Here is a 22308-nt window from a genome sequence, read left to right on the forward strand (position 1 = left end):
CCAATATATGGTACAGTTTCTCCTATAGCCAGGATTCATGGGTCCAGGAATCAAGGGGTGGAAGTGGGAATGATTCCACTCACTATCACCCCTGGTGACTCACTAGGAAAATTTTTGCTTCCTGTACCCTTGACTTTGCACTCTGCTGGCTTAGGTGTTTTGGTTCCAGAGGAGGGAGTGCTTCTGTCAGGAGAGACAATAAACATTCCATTGAACTGGAAGCTAAGACTTCCCCCTGGACACTTTGGGCTTCTGATGCCCTTAACACAGCAGGCTAAGAAAGGAATACCAGTATTAGGAGGGGTGATTGACCCAGACTACCAGGGGGAAATTGGACTTGTTCTCCACAATGGTGGTAATGAAGATTATATCTGGAAGGCAGGAGATTCCTTAGGGCAGCTTTTGGTGTTACCATGCCCTGTTATTAAGGTCAATGGGAAACTGCAGTGCCTGGCCTCGATTCTTTTCCTATACTGTGCGTGTATGTCTCCTGCAGTCACTTTTGGAGGACTGCTTGGAGAAGCTACAGAAGGCAGAATACGTGCAGTAGAGTTTCTTTTTGGAGCATCATGGACTGGGATTGCCCATTCATTGTTTGCTGGGCAACCTCTAACAATACTGGGGAGCACAGGTCCGGTCCTAGTGTTTGCAAAAATTTTATTTAAATTCTGTAGAGATTATCACCTTTCCTATTTGTCATTAAGAACCAGTATTGGTCTTTGGACTTCTTTCTTGTGCACTGTGTTGGGTGCAGCAGATGCAAGCAGCCTTGTGTGTTACATTACTGGGTTCACAGAAGAAGCGTTGGCACCTCTCATTTGTATTATATTCATCTATGAGGCTTTGGAGAAGCTCTTTCATTTAGGAAAAACATATGCATTTAATACTCACAATAGCTCGGATCTACTGACCAGCTATGCGTAAGTGCTCCTATTTCTTCCTTATGTTAAAGTATATTTTGGGGGGCTGGAGAGATGGCTCAGTGGTTAAAAGCTCTGGCTGCTCTTGGAGAGGTACCAGGAGGCATTTAACAACCCATCTGTAACTCCAGTTCCTGTGATCCTATGCCCTCTTCTGGCCTCCACAGACATTGCACACATGGGTACACTTACATACATGGAGGCAAAACATTCATACATATTATACACAGACACACACATATACACATATACATTTACATATGTATATGTGATGTTAGAGCCTAAGAAAATGGATATTTTGAGAGTTGGACTTGGTGGTGCACATCTTTAATCTCAGTGCTCAGGAAGCTGAGGTAGGAGAATTTCTACAAGGTCAGCTTGGACTGTATGCAAAGGGAGGGGAGAGGAGGAAAGGAAAGGAGAAGAGGTAGAAGGTAGGGAGGGAGAGAAGGAATGGAATTTTTGCAGTGTGATATTCACTGTACTGGCTATACCTTACCATGTAGCTCTAGAATACTTGACATATTTCAGGTGGAATTTTGTGAAAGCATTCAGGGATATAATTCTAGTTAGTCAAGTTCATTCAGTTTTGTTTACTGTGGTGGTTGGTTTTAATTGTGAACTTGACACAATCAAGACTCACCTTCAAGGGACTGTCTATATCAGGGTGACCAGAGAGCATGTCTGTGGAGGATTATTTTGATTACGTTAATTGAGGTAGGAAGTTCCTCCCACTGTGGGTGGTACCTATTCCCATAGGCAGGGGATCCTGTACTGTTTAAGGGTACAGAAAGCTGAACTCTAATATGAAAGCGTGTATTAGTTACTTCCTGCCTCTTTACTGTGGATACAGTCAGTCTGACTGGCTGCTGCTTCCAGCTCTTACTGCTGTGACTTCCTTGGAATGAAGGACCTGGAACTGTGAGCTAAAACAAACCCTTTCTCCTCTGCATTGCTTTTGTTGACACATTGTATTATAGTAGCAGGAAAGGAAACTAATATAACTGAAGTGACTTATTCGTGTGTGTGTGTGTGTGTGTGTGTGTGTGTGTGTGTGCGCGCATGTGTGTGGTCTTCTGCTTGAGTTGGACTGGCCAGTTTAAATAGATTGGCAATCTTTGTTCTGTGTATTTGCTTATGTTCTTTAACCAAATCTTAGGTATATAGAAGGATATTGAGCATACTTTTTATATATCCTACATCACGTTTTATATTATTGTTTTTGAAAAGTATGGAATATTCAACAAATGTACCTGCTCTCCTTGTACATGGCCATGCTATTTATTTTATCCTTCCAATTATGATATACTATTGCTAAGGAAGGCATGACATAATTTTTTTGTGGTACTGGGCATAGAAGCCAGGACTTTGTGCTTGGTAGGCCTGTTCTACTGAACTATATCCCCAGTCTTTCACTGATAAATTTTTTTTTTTTTTTTTTTTTTTTTTTTTTTTTTTGTCTCTTTGAGATAGGGTCTCTCTGTAGCCCCAGCTGTCCTGGAACTCACTATGTAGACCAGGCTGGCCTTGAACTCACAGGGATCCTCCTGCCTCTGTCTCCTGAGTGCTGGGATTAAAGGCGTGCGCCACCACGTCCAGCTTGATAAATATTTTTTAAGTTATTATTTGTGTGTATGTGGAGGGGAGCCCATGTAGCCTGCAGGTGGCAGTCAGACCAACTTTGTGGAGTTGGTTTTCCAGTTTGTGGTTTCTGGATATCAGATTCAAGTTGCCAGACTTGAGCAGCAAAGCATCTTTACCAGATGAGCTATCTCGAAGGCCATGATAATTAGCATTTTTTATCTTTTGAGACAGGGTCTCTGCAGCTCCAGCTGGAAATCTCTGTGTAAACCAGGTTGGCCTCCATCTCACAGATAGCTGCCTGCCTTCTGAGTGTTGGGATTAAAGGCATGTGCCAGTATACCCAACCCATGATTAATATTTTTAAAGCTTGGTAATATTTACTGGAAATTCTGATTAAGGAGAATTTTAGGACATTTCATATTCATTTAAACTTTAGGATAAAATAGGATTTGAAAAGTTAATGTGTAGTAACAAAAAGTTGGAGATATGTACAATAAAAGATTAAATAGGTTGTTAAAATCAGATATATCTAAGATGCCCATATTTGCTATCTAGCAATCATGTGTGATATAAATACTCCATTCCATTGACTTACAAGAAGGAATGTGATCATCAAAATACTAAAAGTGGGCAAGGGGCTGGAGAGATGGCTCTGTGGTTAAGAGCCCTGGCTGCGCTTGCAGAGAATCCAGGTTTGATTCCCAGCACCACATGGTGGCTAACAATCACTTGTAACTCTAGTTCCAGGGAATCCGATGCCATCTTCTGGCCTCTCTTGGCATTGCATGACATGGTACATTCACATACATGAATGTTAAACACACATACACATAAAGTAAAAATAAATAAAAATTTTAAAAGTGGGTCAGAGAGACAGTTCAGCAGGTGAAAGTGCTTGGTACTGAGACTGACCATCTGAGTTCAGTCTCCAAGACCTACCTTATGGAGAGAACCAGCTCTCAAAGGTTATCCTCTAGTCTCTACACATGTACAGTGGCATACGCTATCTCCCTTCCCAAATAAGTAAATAATAACTTCTAAAAATAAGTAGAAAATGGCAGTCTGGATGTGGTAGCATGTTGTAATCCTAGCACTTGATCAGGAGTTCAAGGCCAGCATTGAGAGAATTTGATTCTAATCTGAACCACAACAGACTATCAAAACAAAATCAAAACAAACAAAAAAGACAAATGGACCATTCTCTTTATTGGAACTAAGCCCCAGACTCCTGTCCTCCTCCCTTCCCCCATATTTCTCTCTTCCCCTGCTACCTTCCTTGCACATTCTCAGCTTGATGGACAAAGTAGGAAGGAGTATGAAAATTACTGCAGGACATTGACCTGTTGAGAACATTAGACACTTTGATCCCTAGTCTCGTATGTGGCACCTCTCTTGTGTCTTTCTTCTTTGCTCTTAAATGCTGGAGTTTCTCACTGTTAAGTGCCAGCCAATATTTTTTAAGTTTCATTTTAGATAACAGTAAGTGCTATGAACAGCATGTGTCTGTGAGCATATTGCATGTGCTGTGTTCTTGTTGCCTCATTCATTTCATAGTGTTAATACCTTAGTCCTACTGGGGTGTGAAGAAACTGAAGCTGTCAGTGGTTAAAACTTGCCTTACATCAATGAGCTAGTAAATGATAGAGCCGGAGTGGACTCCAAATCCATCTTCTTGCCTTTTCTCAGGTTTGATTCTACTTTTTATTTTAAAATTCACTTTTAGAGGTTTCTTTGATTGTGTTTCTAGGCTTTTTAAGGCATTTGAAATAGTTCTGGATATGAACTGAACTCTCTGATCTTAAGAATCTCCTGGTCCTGTTCTGATGAAAAACTGTTTTATTTACTTGTTGAAGAATGAGTCTTGGAGGCTAGAAAGAAGACTCAGCAGTTAACAGCATTTGGGGCTCTTGCGGGGACCCAGATTCAGTTCCTAGCACCAACATGGTGGCTCACAAACATCAGTAACTTCAGTTCTTGGGGATCTGACTCCCTCTTCTGGCCTTCACAGGCATTAAGCATGCACATGGTACACATACATACATGCAAGCAAAACACTCATATACATAAAATATAAATAAATCTGTTTTTGAAAAAAATGAATGATTCTTTAAGGCCTAGGAATATAGGTAGTAATAAAGCACTTGGCTTGTCATGCATAAAACTCTGGGTTCTAACTCCATTACCACAAGAAAAACAAAAAAGTGTTTCTTTTCTTCTGTTCAAGTTGGCTGTGTAGCTTCATCCTCCTGCCTCAACCTCCACGATGCTGAGATTATAGGTTGTACAACACTCTGTGCTCAGAGTGACCCTTATGGTCATAAAGGATGAGCATGAGAAGGGTGATAGTGCTGTGAATTTTGTTGGGAGTGTTTGGTTGTTTGGACACCAGGAGACAGTAATACTAAGGCCTGTAGAGCACAAGGAGATAAGAGTTAGTAGTAAACAGTCTTAATAAACATGATAGTATCTGTTTAAAGAAGATATAGTCTTCCCTGAAGCCATATCCATCTAGTGCTTTTAAATAACTATTTTACTGACCATTGTATTTGTTTAATATCACATACATATACATATATACATACATATATATCAACCATTTGGTTGTTTGTCATGAGTTTTCACTTCTCTCTTCTGTCCCCTCCCTCCCCTTTCTTCTCTCTTCTTTCCTCCCTTCCCATCTTTTCTTCTCCTCTTTCTTCACTTCTTCCTCCTCCCCCTCCCTGGTTGTGTTTTCAAGACAGGTCTTCCTGTGTAGCTCTAGCTGATCTGCAGCTCCCTATGTAGACCAGCTTGATCACAAACTTGGGATGCTCCTGCTTCTGCCTTCTATTTTTACTTTCTTCTCTCCATGTTTAATTACATGGAAGAAATGCTGAGAAGTTAAATGTTGCCTTATTGTGCAACTGACTTAGAAAAATAATGAGCATGAAATGTAGCATTCTTAAAATTTTTCCTGTTCCAATTTCTCAGATGTGTATGTGCTGAGCCTTCCAACCCTAGCAATGAAACTGTGGAGCTGTGGAAGAGAGAGAACATGACAGCACACAGTATTTCCTGGAGAAACCTTACTGTTTCTGTAAGTATATTAGGAAGTAAAGGATTTTGTAAATATCATAACATTCTGGCTCTGTGCCTTTTCCTGTTGTTTTTTTCTTGTTATTGTTGATTATTATTATTTTTTATGAGATGGTTTTACACCATAGCCCAAGCCTTACTGCAACTAGAAGCAGTCTTCCTGTCTCAACCTCCCACCATGTCCAGCTTGCCTTAGCTTTTTCTGATTTTATTTGACTTTTTTGCTTGAAAATGAATATATAGTTTGTTTAAAAAATATGTTGTTCTATTCTTTTTTTTTTTTTTTTTTTTTTTTTTTATTCTGTATTCTGCATTGGATGTGCCCAGGCTATAGAACCAGACTAGAACGAATCACCATTTTTTTTTGTTTGTTTGTTTTTTTTTTTTTTTTTTTTGGTGTCGAGCACTAGGCACCATAGACTGAAAATAATGGAACTAGTATGAGAGATGGACATTGATGATATTTACTACCAGCATAGAACTACTAGAAAGTTGTAAGTTACAGGTGTCACTGCTCATGCCTGTGATTACAGTGCTTAGGAGGCTGAGGCAGAAAGATTGCCCTGAGCTTGAGCCCAGTCTAGGCTGTGGAGTGAAAACATGTCTGAAAATAATACAAAACAGAGTGACAGAGTGATGTGAATTTACTTATGAACCTCGCCTTGTAGAGGTGAGACTAATTCAAGCAGTGAGAAAGCTAGAAGGAAAAGGGGCTAAAGTGTGTTATGAACATGTGCCATGCTGAATGCTGAATATTATATGTTTACATTGGGAAATAGTGTTCTAACCCTACAACATCCCTAATACTTGGTATGTAAGTGATACAAGGTTGAAGTTAGGCAAAGAATGTAAAGTAATGCTAACAGTCAGAATTAAAACTGAGATCCCCTGACATTCTCTGGTATTGAATTATGAAAATGACTACAGATTCTTTCTTTCTTTTATGAAATACTTTACTTATTTTTTTATGTGTAATAGTGTATTGCCTGCATGTGTATAAGTGCACCTGTGTTGTGCAGTGCCCATGGAGGTCAGAAGAGAGTGTTGGATCCCCTGGAACTGGAGTTATAGGCGGTTTTCAGCTGTCATGTGGGTGCCTGATCCCCTGCAAGAGCAGCCAGTGCTCTTAACCACTGAGCCATCTCTCCAGCCTGATTATTCCTTTAATAAAAATGAAAGTGATTCCCTAACTATGTTACTTGAAAAATAATCATCTGTAATTTTTTCCTGTTAGTAATTTAAACTTATGCCACACAGTATACAATAATGCACTAATGTGTCTAAGTTTAAATTAATTGTGAAAAGTTTAATTTTAAAACCAGGCATGGCAGTGCATGCCTATAGTGCTGGCATTCAGCCTGTGAATATGATGACAACTTGTACGACAGAGTGAGAGCTTATCTTCCAAAAAGACTTGGGCTTTTGGTTAACTAGCCACACTCAGAGCACCCAGTTGCCTCATATGACTACTGGTTTCTGAATTGAACAGTGCAGATATATAACATTTCCATCACAGAAAATTCTGACAATGGCTAATTAAAACAGTACCAATCTGTATCCAACTTAGGTTCATGCTTTACGATTTTATATTTTAAAAGTTATTTTTGTTATGGAAGAGGTATATTTAATTGAAGTGTTAGAATAAAATTGATTTTGCTTAAAGAATTTATTTCATGATGGGCTGGATGCTTTGTTATTGCTGTGTATCTTAGCTGTATGTTTTCTTGATGTCAGGAAGGTCACATTAGGGACTGAGAGTGCCACCAAATGGTAGAGTACCTGCTCAGCGTGTGCATAGCCCAAGTTCAATCCCTAGAAACAGAGGAAAAAGAAAAAGCAGAACAAAAAGCAAAACTAAGAAAAATCCATGTTTAGTGGTTTTGGTAGCTTTTCATTCTACCATCCTTGGACTAGATTAGGTTTACTAATAGATTGTTTTTCTCTAACCTTGAGGGGTTTTGTTTATTTTGCTTTGTTTTTCTTAATATGGGTTACAGTTGCTGGGACTACCAGTAAGGTGAAGGAGGACTTGAGAAGCTAGTGCCTTTGTTAACTTCTATACCTGTCACTCATTCTTTTGCCCCCAAAGGAAAGTCAAGTCAATAGATTTTTGTGATTGTTTTATATTAAAGAACTGACTTCATTTTGTGTGCGTGTGTGTGTATTTTTTTTTTTTTTTTAGATAAGAGTCTCACTGTGTATCTCTGGCTGGCCTGAAACTTGCTATGTAGTCCAGGCTAACCTTGAACACACAGAGATCCACCTGTCTCTGCCTCCTGAGTGCTGGAGATACTCAGGCATTTGCCCAGCAAGACCATGTCTTCAATCTCAGGTTGTCATTTAGAGCTAACTCAACCGCCTTTCATTTTCCTGCTTTTTATTATTATTATTATTATTATTATTATTATTATGATTGATTACATGCATATAGAGGTGGAGGTCAGAGGATAACTTGCAATTATTAATTCTCCTGCCTTACCCCATGAGATAGGATTAGACTTGTGTGTGTGTGTGTGTGTGTGTGTGTGTGATTTTACCATACCCAGCTCCATTTGTCTTTTAAGGTATCACTCTAAGAATTTTCCATTCAACATTGTAAAGACCACAGTAGTAATTTTATGACCGCTGCTTTTACTTAAACCACATATTAAAAGTGAATGAAAGACAGTGCAGTTACGGCCATGCAGGAATGCAGAGGAAGCATTTCACAGTTAGTACTCATTATGCCCCTTTCTCTAAAGTAACATGCAGTTGAAAGAAAGGAGAAAGTTGGTGAGATATTCCATTTCAGTGATTTTGATGGACAAATCATATTATTTCTTGATGTGGTGTAGTTAGCGGTGGCTTTCTGAGTAGAACGTAAAATTGACATCCTAGAATCAAATATCTTCATGAATGCTTTATTGGATATTTGAAAATCTCCTCTACCTCATTCCCCCCTGCCCCTTCTAGGAGTGTAAAACCTACCGTGGTGTGTTCCTAGGATCAGCTTGTAGTCCTCATGGACCTTACACTCCAGATGTGTTCTTCTGGTGTGTCATCTTGTTTTTCACAACGTTTTTTCTGTCTTCATTCCTCAAGCAGTTTAAGACCAAGCGATATTTTCCTACCAAGGTAACTGAAATTTTGATAATATTCATGTTATTTCATTTTCATGATTTACTTTAAAGCAATTTATTGTTTAAGATTAGTACTTTGTGCTAAACAGTCTAAAAGAAACTTTTTTAGTAAAAAAAAAATGTATTACATGTCTGTTCACAGGAGGAAGATAATAGTGCTTTGAGAAACAGTAGGTTAGTTGTGACTTATTTCTCACCATTTAGGGAAGAATTGGATATAGATATATCTAGTGACACTGTTAATTATTAAAAATGTCATCTACACATTAGTGACATTTCATGTGAAAGACATGAATTATTTCGAAAAGACAGGAAGTAATTCTGTGTTTATATTAATGTAATCCCTCTACCATAGGTGCGATCGACAATCAGTGACTTTGCTGTATTTATCACAATAGTAATAATGGTTGTAATTGACTACTTTGTAGGAGTTCCATCTCCTAAACTTAATGTTCCTGAGAAATTTAAGGTAAGGATTAAAACAAATGATTCTTTCTTGGAAATACCAAACTACTTGAAGCAAGAAACTGCCTCTTTAAGTAGTTACATTAAAAATGCATATAGTCAGCCCTTGACTAAGGCTTGGGGAGCACTATAGAAGAGAGAATGGGAAGTTTTTGAGAGCCAGAGGACCGGGAAGACTCCTGCATGATTAATCTTCTGGATATGCCATGGATGTTGCGTCTGAACGATATGATTGCCTGGAGAAGATGTACACAACACCACACCAGTTCACATGCACATATGGATGGGGGATAGGTCAGAGGCTCCACCCCTAGTGGAAGAACTACAGGCAGTTAGTAGTCGCTGAGAGAGGGAGAATCACTTTTCCCCAGAGATGAGCCTCCTTAAAGGTTACCCAAGCCTAAGTGGCCTGCTCTAACCCCATGTATATAAAAGCAGCACTAATTGAACCCAGCAAGGTAGGTAGGGAGGGAGGGGTGTGTGTGTGTGTGTGTGTGTGTGTGTGTGTAAATGTAAGTGTAAAAACAATACTTACAGAAGAGGTCATGAATTTGAGAAGGGGTATGAGAGGGACACAATGAGCTGGAAAGGTGAGAGAAGAGTGAAAATGATAGGAATACAGTGTACTCATATGTAAAATTCTCCAAAGTGTATGTAGTCTCTGAAGAGCTGATGCTTTGAAAGGAAAAATGATGTTTCACATGAAAAATGATACTGTAGTGGCTGAAGAGCTTGAGTGCTTGCTACACTAGCATGAGGACCCCAGTTTGGATCCCAACACCTACATAAAAAGCTGGGTATGGTTGGCACATGTGCCTATAATCCCTCAGCACTATGGATGGCAGAGACAGGAGGATTGCTGGAGCTCTCTGGCTACCAGCCTAGCTTCCAAGTTCAGTGAGAGACCCTGCCTCAAAGAAATAGTGTGGAAAGTAACAGAGTAGGACACTTGTCCTTCTCTTGCCTCAATGTGCACACAAAGGTACATGTGTTCGCCCTCCCACTGCCACATACAGACAAAAGATATCACATAAAGGGATGAATGAGCATATTTAAGAAAAGTATCAAAGTCCATCAAAGAGTGAATGCAGTACCCAGAATAGCTGTTCTCTTAGAGGAACAGGGAAAAAGAAAGCATCCTCTATTCCTTTATATAGAAGTAATCTAAACTGAATTTATAAAAGCTGCAGCAAGACCCTAGTTAAATCTCTGGAAAGGTGCCAGAGTTTTTCAGTAGTCTTTGTGCCACTTCTGACTCAGTACCAACTTTGCTGTGACTAATTGCAGAAATCTTACACAAGGTACTTTTGGGGTTGGTCCAGGAAAGATTTATTTCATTATGTCTGGAGTGTGTAAGTCCACATTACATGATGCTCTAGTTCATGTGTCTAGTCTCTGCAGGACAAACCTCCTCAAAACAGTCTGGTGCTGAGATGCCTGTCTGTAATCTCAGAACTGGAGAAGTTGAGGCAGGAAGTTTGTGAGTTTGAAGCTAACCTGGGCTACTTCACAAACCCTATGTCTGCATACCCCCCCCCCCGAAAAAAAAGACAAAAACAAAAAATACCAGTCTCTAACAGGAGCCCTCTGTTTATAATTCTTTGGCATTTGGGCCTGCTGGGTAGGATGTGGTCTCATCATTTTCACGGCTGTAGTATTCTTGTACTTTGGTGGGGTTAGTCTTGCCTCATCCACCTGCCTGGAGACACAGCTCAGGGGGTTGGAACTGCTAGGGTGGTGGTCATTCTCTTTCCTGCTCTCCTACTGCTTTGTATCTTGCTCTCAAGAAAGGTTACGTAGGCTTATTTGACACCACGGTCATCTCAGGACTTTGAGAGGGTTAAAGGAGCTGCAAAGTTTCTTGAAGTCATGATTTGAAGACCATACATGTTTACTCTGTTTGAAGTTACAAGATCAACTTCGGTTCAAGGGGAAGTGAAGTAGATTCTACCTCTAAATGGGAAGAGTGGATGAACCCTAGGACAGGGTATGCTTGTAGGCTTGGAAGGAATTTCTGTGACTATCTGCAATAATTCACCTTACATCTTAAGAGTTAGTTCAGATTTTTACAATCTTTTTGCATTTCTTAGAATAAACCCACTCTGTACTGTAGAAATTTAGTTCAGAATGAAGTTTTTCCTCTTTTATCTAACAGCCTACTCATTCAGAAAGGGGCTGGATCATATGCCCACTGGGAAACAACCCTTGGTGGACCTTACTGATTGCAGCAGTTCCAGCTCTGCTTTGTACCATTCTCATCTTTATGGACCAACAAATCACAGCTGTAATCATCAACAGAAAGGAACACAAACTGAAGGTAATTCTGTAAGACGACTTTAAGGGTTTGAGATGTTCCCTTAATAATTAGAATTAAAAGTTGTAAGATGAAAATTAGTTTCTTCCCGCTCTCTTAATAATTCAGAATTTTAACATGAAGGTACTGCCTAGATTTACAAGTGTTTATTTCCCGTTTCAGAAGGGAGCTGGCTATCACCTTGACTTGCTCATGGTCGGTGTCATGTTGGGCGTCTGCTCTATCATGGGCCTTCCGTGGTTCGTGGCTGCAACAGTGTTGTCTATAAGTCATGTCAACAGCTTAAAAGTTGAATCTGAATGTTCTGCTCCAGGGGAACAGCCCAAATTTTTGGGAATTCGTGAACAGCGGGTTACGGGGCTGATAATTTTTGTCCTGATGGGCCTCTCTGTGTTCATGACTTCAATACTAAAGGTAAACTCTCTTCATGTTAGCATTTTGAAATCTTATCTTTTTAAAAATCTTATCTAAGATTCATACTTTGTTGTATGAAAATTAAACATTAAAATATGTGTGAATATATAAAATCAGTCTTCCCCTTGTAATTTAAAATTCATATAATTTTGGAGGTAACTATTTGGCAAGGTTTTTAGTATAATAAGCATTTCATAAATAGATGGGTCCATTAATTAAAGGTTATAGTTTTGGAAGGAGTTAATGATTGTTTAAAATGAAAGAATATACTTGGAATTTTGTAGGCATAATATAGGAATATTAAAAGATGGAAGAAAATTGGTTTTTGGCCAAAATACAAAAGAAGTACAGTTTATGAACTTAGGCGTTCTTTCTTGATACACTGAATGAAATAAAAGTAGTAAGCACTCACTAGAAAAATAAAAGCAATGCTACTAATAAAACATATAAGAAATTATATTAAATACATTTTCCTTGCATCTAGACTTTACAGTATGCTTTCTATATAATCTAGTCATTAAAATAATTATGTTACAAATGTAAGTAATCTGAACTTTCTACTTGGCATATAAAACCCAGCTCTATTTTTTATTTTTGGTATTTCATTATTTTTGTTGTAAAGACAATGGTTGAATAAAGACATACTATTTATAAATTAGGGAAGAGACATATGCATTAGCTTTTAAAAAGTTATCGTTAAATGTTGGACTTCTTTGGGCTCCTTTAGCCACCTACCTACCAGCCACCTACTGGACCAAGTATCTGTAGACTGCCTGTTCAGCACCAGGAGACAGTGATAAATAGGATACGGTATTGTCCACTTATGGGATGGTCATAATCTTCTGATGAAACTGATAGGTAAACAGGCACTTGTACTATAGTACTAAGTGTATCTTAAAGGTGCTTCAAGATAAGTGAAATATTTTATGGAATGTTCTGGGGATCAAGGGACCTTTTAAAGCTCTTTGAAAATTTGCCCTTTAAGTCTTGAAAGTTGTGGGAATGCTTCCTATCTTATTCTTTGCAACTAAAGTTAATCTTATATATTGAGATCATTGAATGCTGTCTGTTCAGTCTGCCTTCCTACTGTGTAATCAGCTTATTTAAATTTAGCTATGCTTTAGGAAAATCTCACTAGGACTTGGGTTCTTAGAACTTTATATATCTTTTCTTATAACTTATGGACTTTTTTTTTTTTATGTGTCTGAGTGTATTGCCTGCATGTGTGTAAGTGCATCCATGTTGTGCAATGCCTGAGGAGGTTAGAAGAGGACTTTGGAGTCTCTGGAACTGGAGTTACAGATGGTTATTAGCCACCATGTGGGTGCTGGGATTTGAACCTGGGTCCTCTGCAAGAGCAGACAGTGCTCAACTGCTGAGCCATCCCTCCAGCCCCAATAATTAACTTTTACAAGCTAAGCTAAGCATAGCTAAGCTTAAGCTTAGCCTATAGCTTTAAACTTTGTGGGGGCATCCGGGCTGGAGCAGACCCGGCCTGCAGACCTCTCTGAAGAAGCCACCCACACAGGAGAGCAGGGAAAAAGGGATGCGCTGTCCACCTGTTCCACTAGCCCTCCTTGCCGAGGACAGTCAGATGCGACAGGGAGTCTCGTCAAGCAGGAACTCGTTTATTGCAGGTGTCACAGAGCTTATAAAGGCAAAAACTGCAGTTTGAACCCCCCCCCCCAAAATCCCATCCCAAATGTATCCAATCGGCTTAAAGGTCAACCCGCCACATGGGCAGAGTCCCATAGACATCAGCGATGATCATGCTCAGATCACAAGTCCCAGGAGACCGGGAAATGTCCTTTAGCCAGTCGGGAGGTTTTCAGAACAAGCCAAGCCTTGCCCTGCTCGCTTCCTCTCTGAGCAGTCTTTGCAGGGTTGCTCGCAGGCCCCCACCTGGCCTGTGTAGATCATGCTGGCCTCAGTCTCACAGAGATCCTCCCGTCTCTGCCTCCCAGGTGCTGGGATTACAGGCATGTTTCACCATGCCTGTCTAATCATTTTTTGTTTTTTAATTTTTTTTTGTTGTTTTTTTTTTGAGACAGAGACTCCCTGGAGCCCCAACTGGCCTGGAACTCACTATGTAGACCAAGCTGGCTTTGAACTCACAGAGATCTGCTTACCTCTGCCTCCAGAGTGCTGGGATTAAAGGCATGTGCCACCATTCCCAGCTGTTTTTTAAGTTGTTAATAATTTATTTGTATTTTAAGTGTATGAGTGGTCTGCTTGCATGTATGTAAGTGCACTGTGTGTGTGCAGTGCCCACAGAGGCTAGAAGAGAGCATTGGATCCCTGGAACTGGAGTTAAAGATCGCTGTTGGCCACCATGTGGGTGCTGGGAGCCTGGCCCAGAATAATGTATATATACCTGTATGTTGTGAAAACATTATTGTGACATTGAAAACAACGAATTGTCCATAGTGCATGTTGCAAAACAACATACGGGCTTAGGTTGATAACTTTTGTGGTTTTGTATGCTGTTCTGGGTCTGTTCTTTCTACCTAGTTCCTAGGGTCTCTCATGGCTCAGTGGTTAAGAGCACTTGCTGCTCTTGTAGAGCTTGGTTCCCAGCTCTTGATGGTAGCCCAGAACTCTGTAGTTCCAGTTCCAGGAGTTCTGACACCTTCTTGTGGCCTCAATGGGCAGTACCAGGCATGTAGGTGATACAGATATATACATGCAGGCAAACACTCATATACGTTTAAAAAAAAAAAAATAGAAGGCAAAGTTCCTCGTTTTTTTCAGATATCATGCTAGTTGTACTGTTTAAAAAAATACAGAGAACACAACCATCAAAAAGCCCAGTTGTCACAATGTTTGGCGATCGATCAGGCTCAGCTGAAGTCGTGATGAAATTCTTTTGTTCAAATAACAGTTCTGGGAGAAATAAGAAAGGAACATTTCTGAACACAGATTGGGCTCACTTTTGGTTTAAATGATTCCAGGAGTTAGACTTTTTTTTGTTCAGGCACTGCTACATTGTGGCATATGCCACAGAAAGTAGTTTCTAAATTTCTGATGGATTAAATGCTGCATATAAATAGAGGAACTCAGCTAGAACATACAGAAAGCTCTAAAGTGAAAATCTCCATGTTTTTTTTTAATTAGAAAAAGTGTGTGTGTGTGTGTGTGCACGTGCTCCCATGCATGTGTGCAGGTGCACACATGCCATATCGTGAGTATGGAGGTCAGAGGACAACTTTCAAGAGTCAGTTCTATCCTTCTACGACCATGGGTTCTGGAGATTCAACTCAGGTCATCTGGCTTGCAAAACAAGTACTTTCACTCACCAAGTCATCTCTCCAGCCTTCAACTTTATTAAGTTATTCTTAGTAGTTGGGTGTGGTGGCTCATGCATATAATCCTAGTACTTACTTAGGTAGGGTGATGCAGGTGGGGTTATTGAGAAAGAATTACTGCAAATTTGAGGCCTTGCCTTGGCTACATTGTGGGCCCCTGTATCAAAGTTAAAGGGCTGATGAGATGACTCCGCTGGTAAATGTGTTTACTGCCAACCAAGTAAAGCAACTTGAGTTGGTCCCCAGAACCCACATGGTAGAAGGAGATAACTGACTCTTGACAGTTTTCTTCTGACCTCCACATCCACATCATCATGCATGTACACACACACACACACACACACACACACACACACACACGAATAAATATAAGTAAAAAGTTATTCTGATAGTTACCATCATTATAGCTTTAAGGTTTTTTGTTTTTGTTTTTGTTTTTTTGTTTTTTTTTTTTTTTTGGTCTTTTTGAGACAGGGTCTCCCTGTAGCTCCAGCTGGTCTGGAACTCACTATGTCAACCAGGCTGGTCTTGAACTCACAGAGATCCACCTGCCTCTGCCTCCTGAGTGCTGAGACTAAAGGTGTATGCCACCACGCCTGGCTGTAGCTTTAAGTATTTTTATATTTTTATTTATTTAGTTAATGTTTAGGTTCAATTATTTTTCCTAGAGCACCTCAAAGTTTACCCGAAGGACTTGAGGTCTCTGACAACCTCTTAGGAGTCTACCAGTGTCTTACCTTCCAAGGGCTACATAACTGTAACTGTGAGAGGCAGGTTTTTCATATGTTGTCCAAAACAGCATGTCGTTGTAAATTAGTTACAGATAAAAGTTGAAGACTTTAGTTTCTCTTGTTAGGCCACCTGGTAAAGAGATGTAAAAAAATGTAAAGCAGTGCTATTCTTTCTTAATTTTATTTTGTTTTGGAAATTATAATTTTTTATAAAAGTGTGTTCCTGGGACTGACTCGGTTTGTAAAGTGTTTGCACAAAGACTTGTTCAGACCCGCAGCACCCATTAAAAATCTGGGCAAAGTGGTGCATGCCTGTGATCCTGGCACCAGGGAAGTGAAAACAGGTGTATCTCTAGAGCTTGTTGGCCAGGTAGTCTTGCCTAATTGGTAAGCTCCAGATTGACTGAGAGAGCCTGTCCAAAGAGATAAGGTGGAGCCTGATAGAAGACCTCTGACATTGATGTTTGACCTGCACATTCATGCACATACACATGTGTATACACACCCTTACACACATGAACATATACAGGCATACACCACACACATATAGACACACCCAGTGTTCTTTATGTCAGCTTTTTATGGTTATTCCTATTACTATTTTAAAATTAATTCAATAAAAGCTATTTCAAATATCTTTTAATTTCATATATATACATGTTTACATATATATGCATTTCTCTGTGTATATTACACACACACACACACACACACAAACCATTTAAACAGACACATTTGGGGAAATATAAAGGGTCTTGAGACCAAAAGAATAGAGAGCCTCTTCCCTAAGGCAGTGTCTTTCATGACACATTTCTCTCTTGCTGGTGAACACTTCTGGTTTTATCTATTGTAATAGTTTCTAACATATACTTTTTGTGCTATAATTATGGTAAACCTTCCATGCTTTTCTGTAAGTTAACTTAAAAAATGTAAACCAGGAAACACATAAACACTGCTATCTTGGTATAAATATTTGCCAAAGACTAAGCAGTATTACTGACCAGTGTGGAAGTAGAAATATACTTTATTCCACCAAAATCTTGCTGCCTGAAAAGTAGCAGCACAAGCATTATCAAGACCCAGTAAATTTTCTTACCCATTTACTTCCCTTCAAAAGTTGTATGTACATATTCTCTCTTTTTTCTGATTCCCTTCTTCCTTCCTTCCTTCCCTCCCTCCCTCCCTCCCTCCCTCCCTCTTTCTTCTGCAGTTAGGAGAAGCAGCAGCAGAGATAGAACCCAGATTCCTGTGCTTTGGCAGTCATTCCACCACTGAGTTATATCCCCAGTTACTCCCCCTTTTCCTTATATTATTTTCTCTTTTTTTATTTTTTGGGACTGCTAAAGGAATTTTTTGTTTTCACATGTGGTACTGTAAGTGATAAACTTACTCAAAAGTCCCAGAGTTTTCCAAAAACTTTCATTTATCCTAGCTTAGCTCCATAGTTGACTGTACTTGTATAGGTTTGAAATAATTTTGAGCCTTTTAAAAACATTATTTACTTATTTAGTATTTTATGAGTTTTATGCCTACATGTATTGCACCTATGTCGTGCAGTGCCTTCAGAGGACAAATGAGGGCATTAGATCCCCTGGAACTGATGTTATGGAGGGTTATTAGCCGCCGTGTGATGCTGGGATTCGAACCTGGGTCTTCTGCAAGAAAGCCAGTGCTCTTAATCGCCTAGCCATCTCTCTAGCCCTTAATTTTGAGTCTTAAAATCTTCGTTTATATTGTTTTAGAAATCAGATTTGTTATGAGAAATCAGATGTGGTTTGGCTTGCCATTTTCCTTTCCTAGAGCTGCCACAATTGCCTTTTTACTCCTGGTGTTCTGAAAATGTGGGGGTTAGATGCACAGGGCCTCTTGTTTATCCTACTTGTTTCTGGACTCAAGAAACCTGGGCCTTCCTCTCTAGGAACTTTTTTACATCCTCTTCTCCATTGTCTCTGTTAGAAATTTCTTGAATAAACAGCCCTCAGGCCTTCTTTGTTCTTAGATGCTGTCCATTCTAGCCCTTATGACAAATGTTTGTGCCATTTTCCCTATCATTACACTCATTCAGTCTTATTAGAACTTCTGCAGAAATCTTTTTGATTATTTTGATGATTATATCTAATTTCTAGGAAACTTCCATTTTGATTTTTCATCCCTTGCATTTGAAGTTGCTTGTTGGATATAAAATGCTTTTTAGTTTTCCCAAGAATAAGGACTAGGGACCTTTTTCTTCCAGACTTAGAAAAGGCCTACTAGATTGGTTAGTTGGAGTGTCTTGGCTTTCATGTCTGTTGAGTCTTGTCCCATACACAGTCCTCTTTTCAGAAGTCAGGTAGATGAGTGTAGTTTTGAATAAGCTGATGGGGTGTTCATGGACAGGGTCCTACAATGGCCTGCCAGGACAGTGACTTGGCAACTCTCATTTCTGCAAGAATTTTAAAGACGTTATTAGTAAATGTTATTCCACAACATTGACACTGGACAGATGTCCATGGCAACAGTAACTTAGTAATTCTTTAGAGACTGGTAATGTGACAGCTACATATTTGAGTTTTTTATGTATTTGAAGAAATGAAATTGGCATAGCAACTGATACAGAAACTGAAGCACAGAAAGGCTGTTTTGTTTAAAAAGGTAACTAGATTTTAAACTAGTCTATCAGACTGAAGTACCCTTGCTCCTCATACCTAAGTGTGCTCACTTTTATGAAGAGCCTGGGGAACATTAGCTTCTCAGATGTTTAAATAACAATGAACTTGTTATCCACATCTTATTTCCCTGTAGGGAAAGAATTTAAAAAATTTTTTTTGATTTTTTTTTTTTTTGTATTTCATACTGAATATCTTTATATCCCCTTCCCCACTGGCACCCACCCATAGCACACACACACCCCTCCCCAACTGGAATTCATACATTTTGTCATTTATGTTCAGGCCTATTGTTAGATGAAGCAGAGAGATGAATTGGGTTGATCGGGAGAAAGCAGTTTATAGCAAAGGAAGCCTCGCAGGGACAGATTCCCTTCTGGGGTAGGGAAAATGTCAGCCCACAGGTTGTGCGCTGGGGTCTTTTATGGGGGGGGGCTCAGGTGGTGCAGAAGGCAGGAAGATATTTTTTTTTTAAAGATGAGGGGGAGCAGGAGAGCAGGACTGTTAAAACCTGCCCCCTTTTTGAGATCAAAAGGGAAACCTGCTGTGCTGGCCAAATGGTGCAGAAAAGTCTGCTTTTGACCAGGGTGCTTATCTCAGGGCCTTGAGGCCCTGTTGGGGAGGGGGAGGGGGCGGGGCTGCTGTGGATCTAAACCCTAACACATATCATGTCAAATTAGTGTCCCCAGAAGTCCCTCAGTGTAAGTTCATCTACTTAGGTCTACTCAGCCTATCTAGAGTCCCTTCCTTTAAGAAGATCAGCTCTTCCTAACCCAGCAGTAATCAGCTGCCAATAATTCTTCAATTAAGATTGGGGCCTGCTGTCCATTTCCACAGTTCTGTGCTGGGCTTCTGTCTGCTTGAGTTTGCAGGGGTCTTGTGCATGCTGTCACCATTGCTGTAGGTTCGTATGAGAAGGGTCCCAGAAGACTGTAGGACTCTATTTGTATATAGTCATGCACTCCTCCCTGGCTCTTACAATCTTTCCACCCCCTCTTCAGCAATGGTCCCTGAGCCCTGAGTGGATGGACCTCAATATAGGGGACCTGTCCAAGGGTCCACATTCTGTAGACCCTTACTCTCTACATTTGGGCCATTTGTGACCTTTTGTGTTCCTGGCCCTCTGCTGCATGAGAGGGCTTCATTGATGAGAACTGAAGGATACAGTAGTGTTCTCTTCAGCCCTTGTTCTATAGTCTGTGAGCCTTGGGTGTAGAGGTTGCATCCTAGATGTGCCACTTAGACCTGGGCAATTCATAGATAATCTCTGTGTATGGCCAGGTGTGTAACTCTGTAATAATCTCTGTCTGTTGAAAAAGAAGCTCCTTTGATGGTTGGTAACTGGGTTACTTGTCTGTAAATTGTAGTGCTCTCCAAACCTATGAGACCTAGCTTTCAAGGGAAGTGTCTTCCAGGTCACTCCTAGCTCTGTTGCTTCCAAATCCTGTATCTGAAATATGTCCTGTCTTCAGCAATAGACCTCCTACCTTCAAGTTCTAGGAGGCAGTCAAGGGCTGTGGCAATAGCCTCTATAATTTTGGGAGTCTCTTTGATCACCCTGATCAACACTCAAAGGAAGGTTTCTCCTGTCTGGCACTGTTTCTTGTTATATGGCCTTCAGCTACACACATGGACTCGTGGAAATATTGTGTGTATATTTTTCAGTAGGTTTTTGGACTGATTCCCTTATATTAGCTAGGCATTATTTATCTCTCCTCCCTCTCTCCCTGGCGAATCCTCCCTCCATACCCTTCCCATTTAAATTATCCCCATTTTCCTCATTCCTCTCTTGATAATTCCTGTCTGCTGTAGCCTCACCCCTCTTGAGCTCTTTCTTCCCCTTTATCCTCTATAGTTTGTTGTACAGCCCTCTGTCTCCACCCCCCCCCATTTCACTACCCCCATTTTATACATTTACCCCTTAGTAACACCTGTCTTCTACTGTTCTCTCTTGGGTTCCTTCTTTCCCTTAAATGGTTATTTTCCATTTTTTTGGTTCCTTCAGTTGTCTCAGGATATATACTCACATATAAGGATTTGGTGCTAGGCTCTACAAATGAGGTAGAGCATATGTCATTTGTTTTTCTGAGTCTGTGTTACTTCACTTAGTATAACAGTGTCTAGTTCCATCCATTTACCTGCAAATTTCATCATTTCATCTTTCTTTGTCCTGAGTAGAACTCCATTGTGTAAATATACCACGTTTTTGTTATCCACTAGTCAATTGTGGGGCACTTAGGATGCTTTCATCTCTTAGCTATTGTGAAAAGAGTAGCAACAAACATGTTCTACAAGTGTCTCTGCAATAGGAGTATATGCCAAGGAAGTATGGTAGGTTCATTTTTAATTTCTAAGAGTTTTCCACACTGCTTTCCTTAGGGGCTGTACAAGTTTGCAATCCCACCAGCAGTGAATGAGCTTTCCCCTTTCTCCACATCCTCACGAGCATTTGGTATCATTTGTTCTCCTTATCTCAGCTAGCTTGACTGGGGTAAGATGGAATCTTAAGGTGGTTTTTTTTCAATTCAAATTTCCCTAATTACTAACAATGTTGAATGCTTTTTAAGATGTTTCTTAGCCATCTTTATTTCTTCTTTTGAGAACGTTCTGTTCAGATATTTAGCCCAACTTTTAATTGGGTCATTTTTTTTTCTTGATTCCTTGTTTTGAGTTCTTTATGTATTCCATATGCTAAACATATGTCAGATGTGTTGCTGGTGAAGACTTTCCCATTCTGTGGGTTTTCTCTTCACTTTCTTGGTTGTTTCTTTTGTTGTACAGAAGCTTTTTAGTTTAATGAGGACCTACTTGTTGGTTGTTGATCTTAATTCTGAGCAATCGTCAGACTTAGAAAGTTCTTGCCTACACCAATGTTTTCTTCTAACAGTTTCAGAGTTTCAAGCTTCACATTGAGGTCTTTGATCTACTTGGAGTTGACTTTTTTACATGGTGAAGAATAAGGGTCTAATTTCATTCTTCTACAGGTGGAGATCCAGATTTGTCAGCACCATTTGCTGAAGATGCTGTCTTTCCTCCATTGTGTGTTCTTGGCACATTTGTCAAATATCAGGTGGCTGAAATTGCATGTTCTCATATTTGGATCTTCAGTTGTGTTCCATTGATCAATATGTCTATTTTTGTGCCAGTGTCATTCTGTTTTTATGACTGTAGCTCTGTAGTATAGTTTGAGATCTGGTATAGTAATCCCCCCCAGTATTGCTGTTTGTGCTCAGGGTTGCTGTGGCAGTCTGGGGTCTTTTGTGCTTCCATATGAATTTTAGGATTTTTTTCCTAATTCTATGATTGGGGATTTTGGTTGGGATTGCATTGACTCTATATATTGCTTTTGGTAGAATGATTATTTTCACAATATTAATTTTTCCAATCCACAAGCATGGCTGATTCTTCCATCTTCTGGTGTCTTCCTCAATCTCTTTCTTTAGAAATTTAATTTTTCATTGTAGAGATCTTTGATATCTTTGGTCAGGTTTATTCTGAGATTATTTATTTATTTAATTATTTATTTATTTATTTAATTTATTTTTGAGGCTGTTGTGAATTAGAGGGTTTCCATATACTCTTTCTCTGATTGCTTGCTATTGGTATATTTATAGAAAGGCTACTGATTTTTGTAGATTAATTTTGTAACCTGCCACTTTACTGAAAATGTTGATTAGTTCTAGGAGTTTTCTGGTAGAATTTTTGGGACCTCTTAGGTATAGTATTGTATTATCTG

General features: G+C 39.6%; 1 protein-coding gene across 4 annotated transcripts in view; it reads left to right on the top strand.

The window, feature by feature from the left end:
- The window catches only part of Slc4a7 (solute carrier family 4 member 7), a 106788-nt gene that overhangs the window by 66437 nt on the left and 18043 nt on the right, over positions 1 to 22308 (top strand). For all 4 annotated transcript variants that reach the window (XM_029563516.1, XM_029563519.1, XM_029563520.1 and 1 more), the window contains 6 exons: positions 873 to 920; positions 5475 to 5580; positions 8532 to 8693; positions 9054 to 9167; positions 11319 to 11480; positions 11640 to 11891. In XM_029563516.1, coding sequence (XP_029419376.1) covers positions 873 to 920; positions 5475 to 5580; positions 8532 to 8693; positions 9054 to 9167; positions 11319 to 11480; positions 11640 to 11891 — 844 coding nt within the window. The remainder of the gene's footprint in view (positions 1 to 872; positions 921 to 5474; positions 5581 to 8531; positions 8694 to 9053; positions 9168 to 11318; positions 11481 to 11639; positions 11892 to 22308) is intronic.

This window comes from Nannospalax galili, unplaced genomic scaffold (assembly GCF_000622305.1).
Source record: "Nannospalax galili isolate Female #2095 unplaced genomic scaffold, S.galili_v1.0 scaffold215, whole genome shotgun sequence".
In the NCBI taxonomy this organism is placed as follows: Eukaryota; Metazoa; Chordata; class Mammalia; order Rodentia; family Spalacidae; genus Nannospalax; species Nannospalax galili.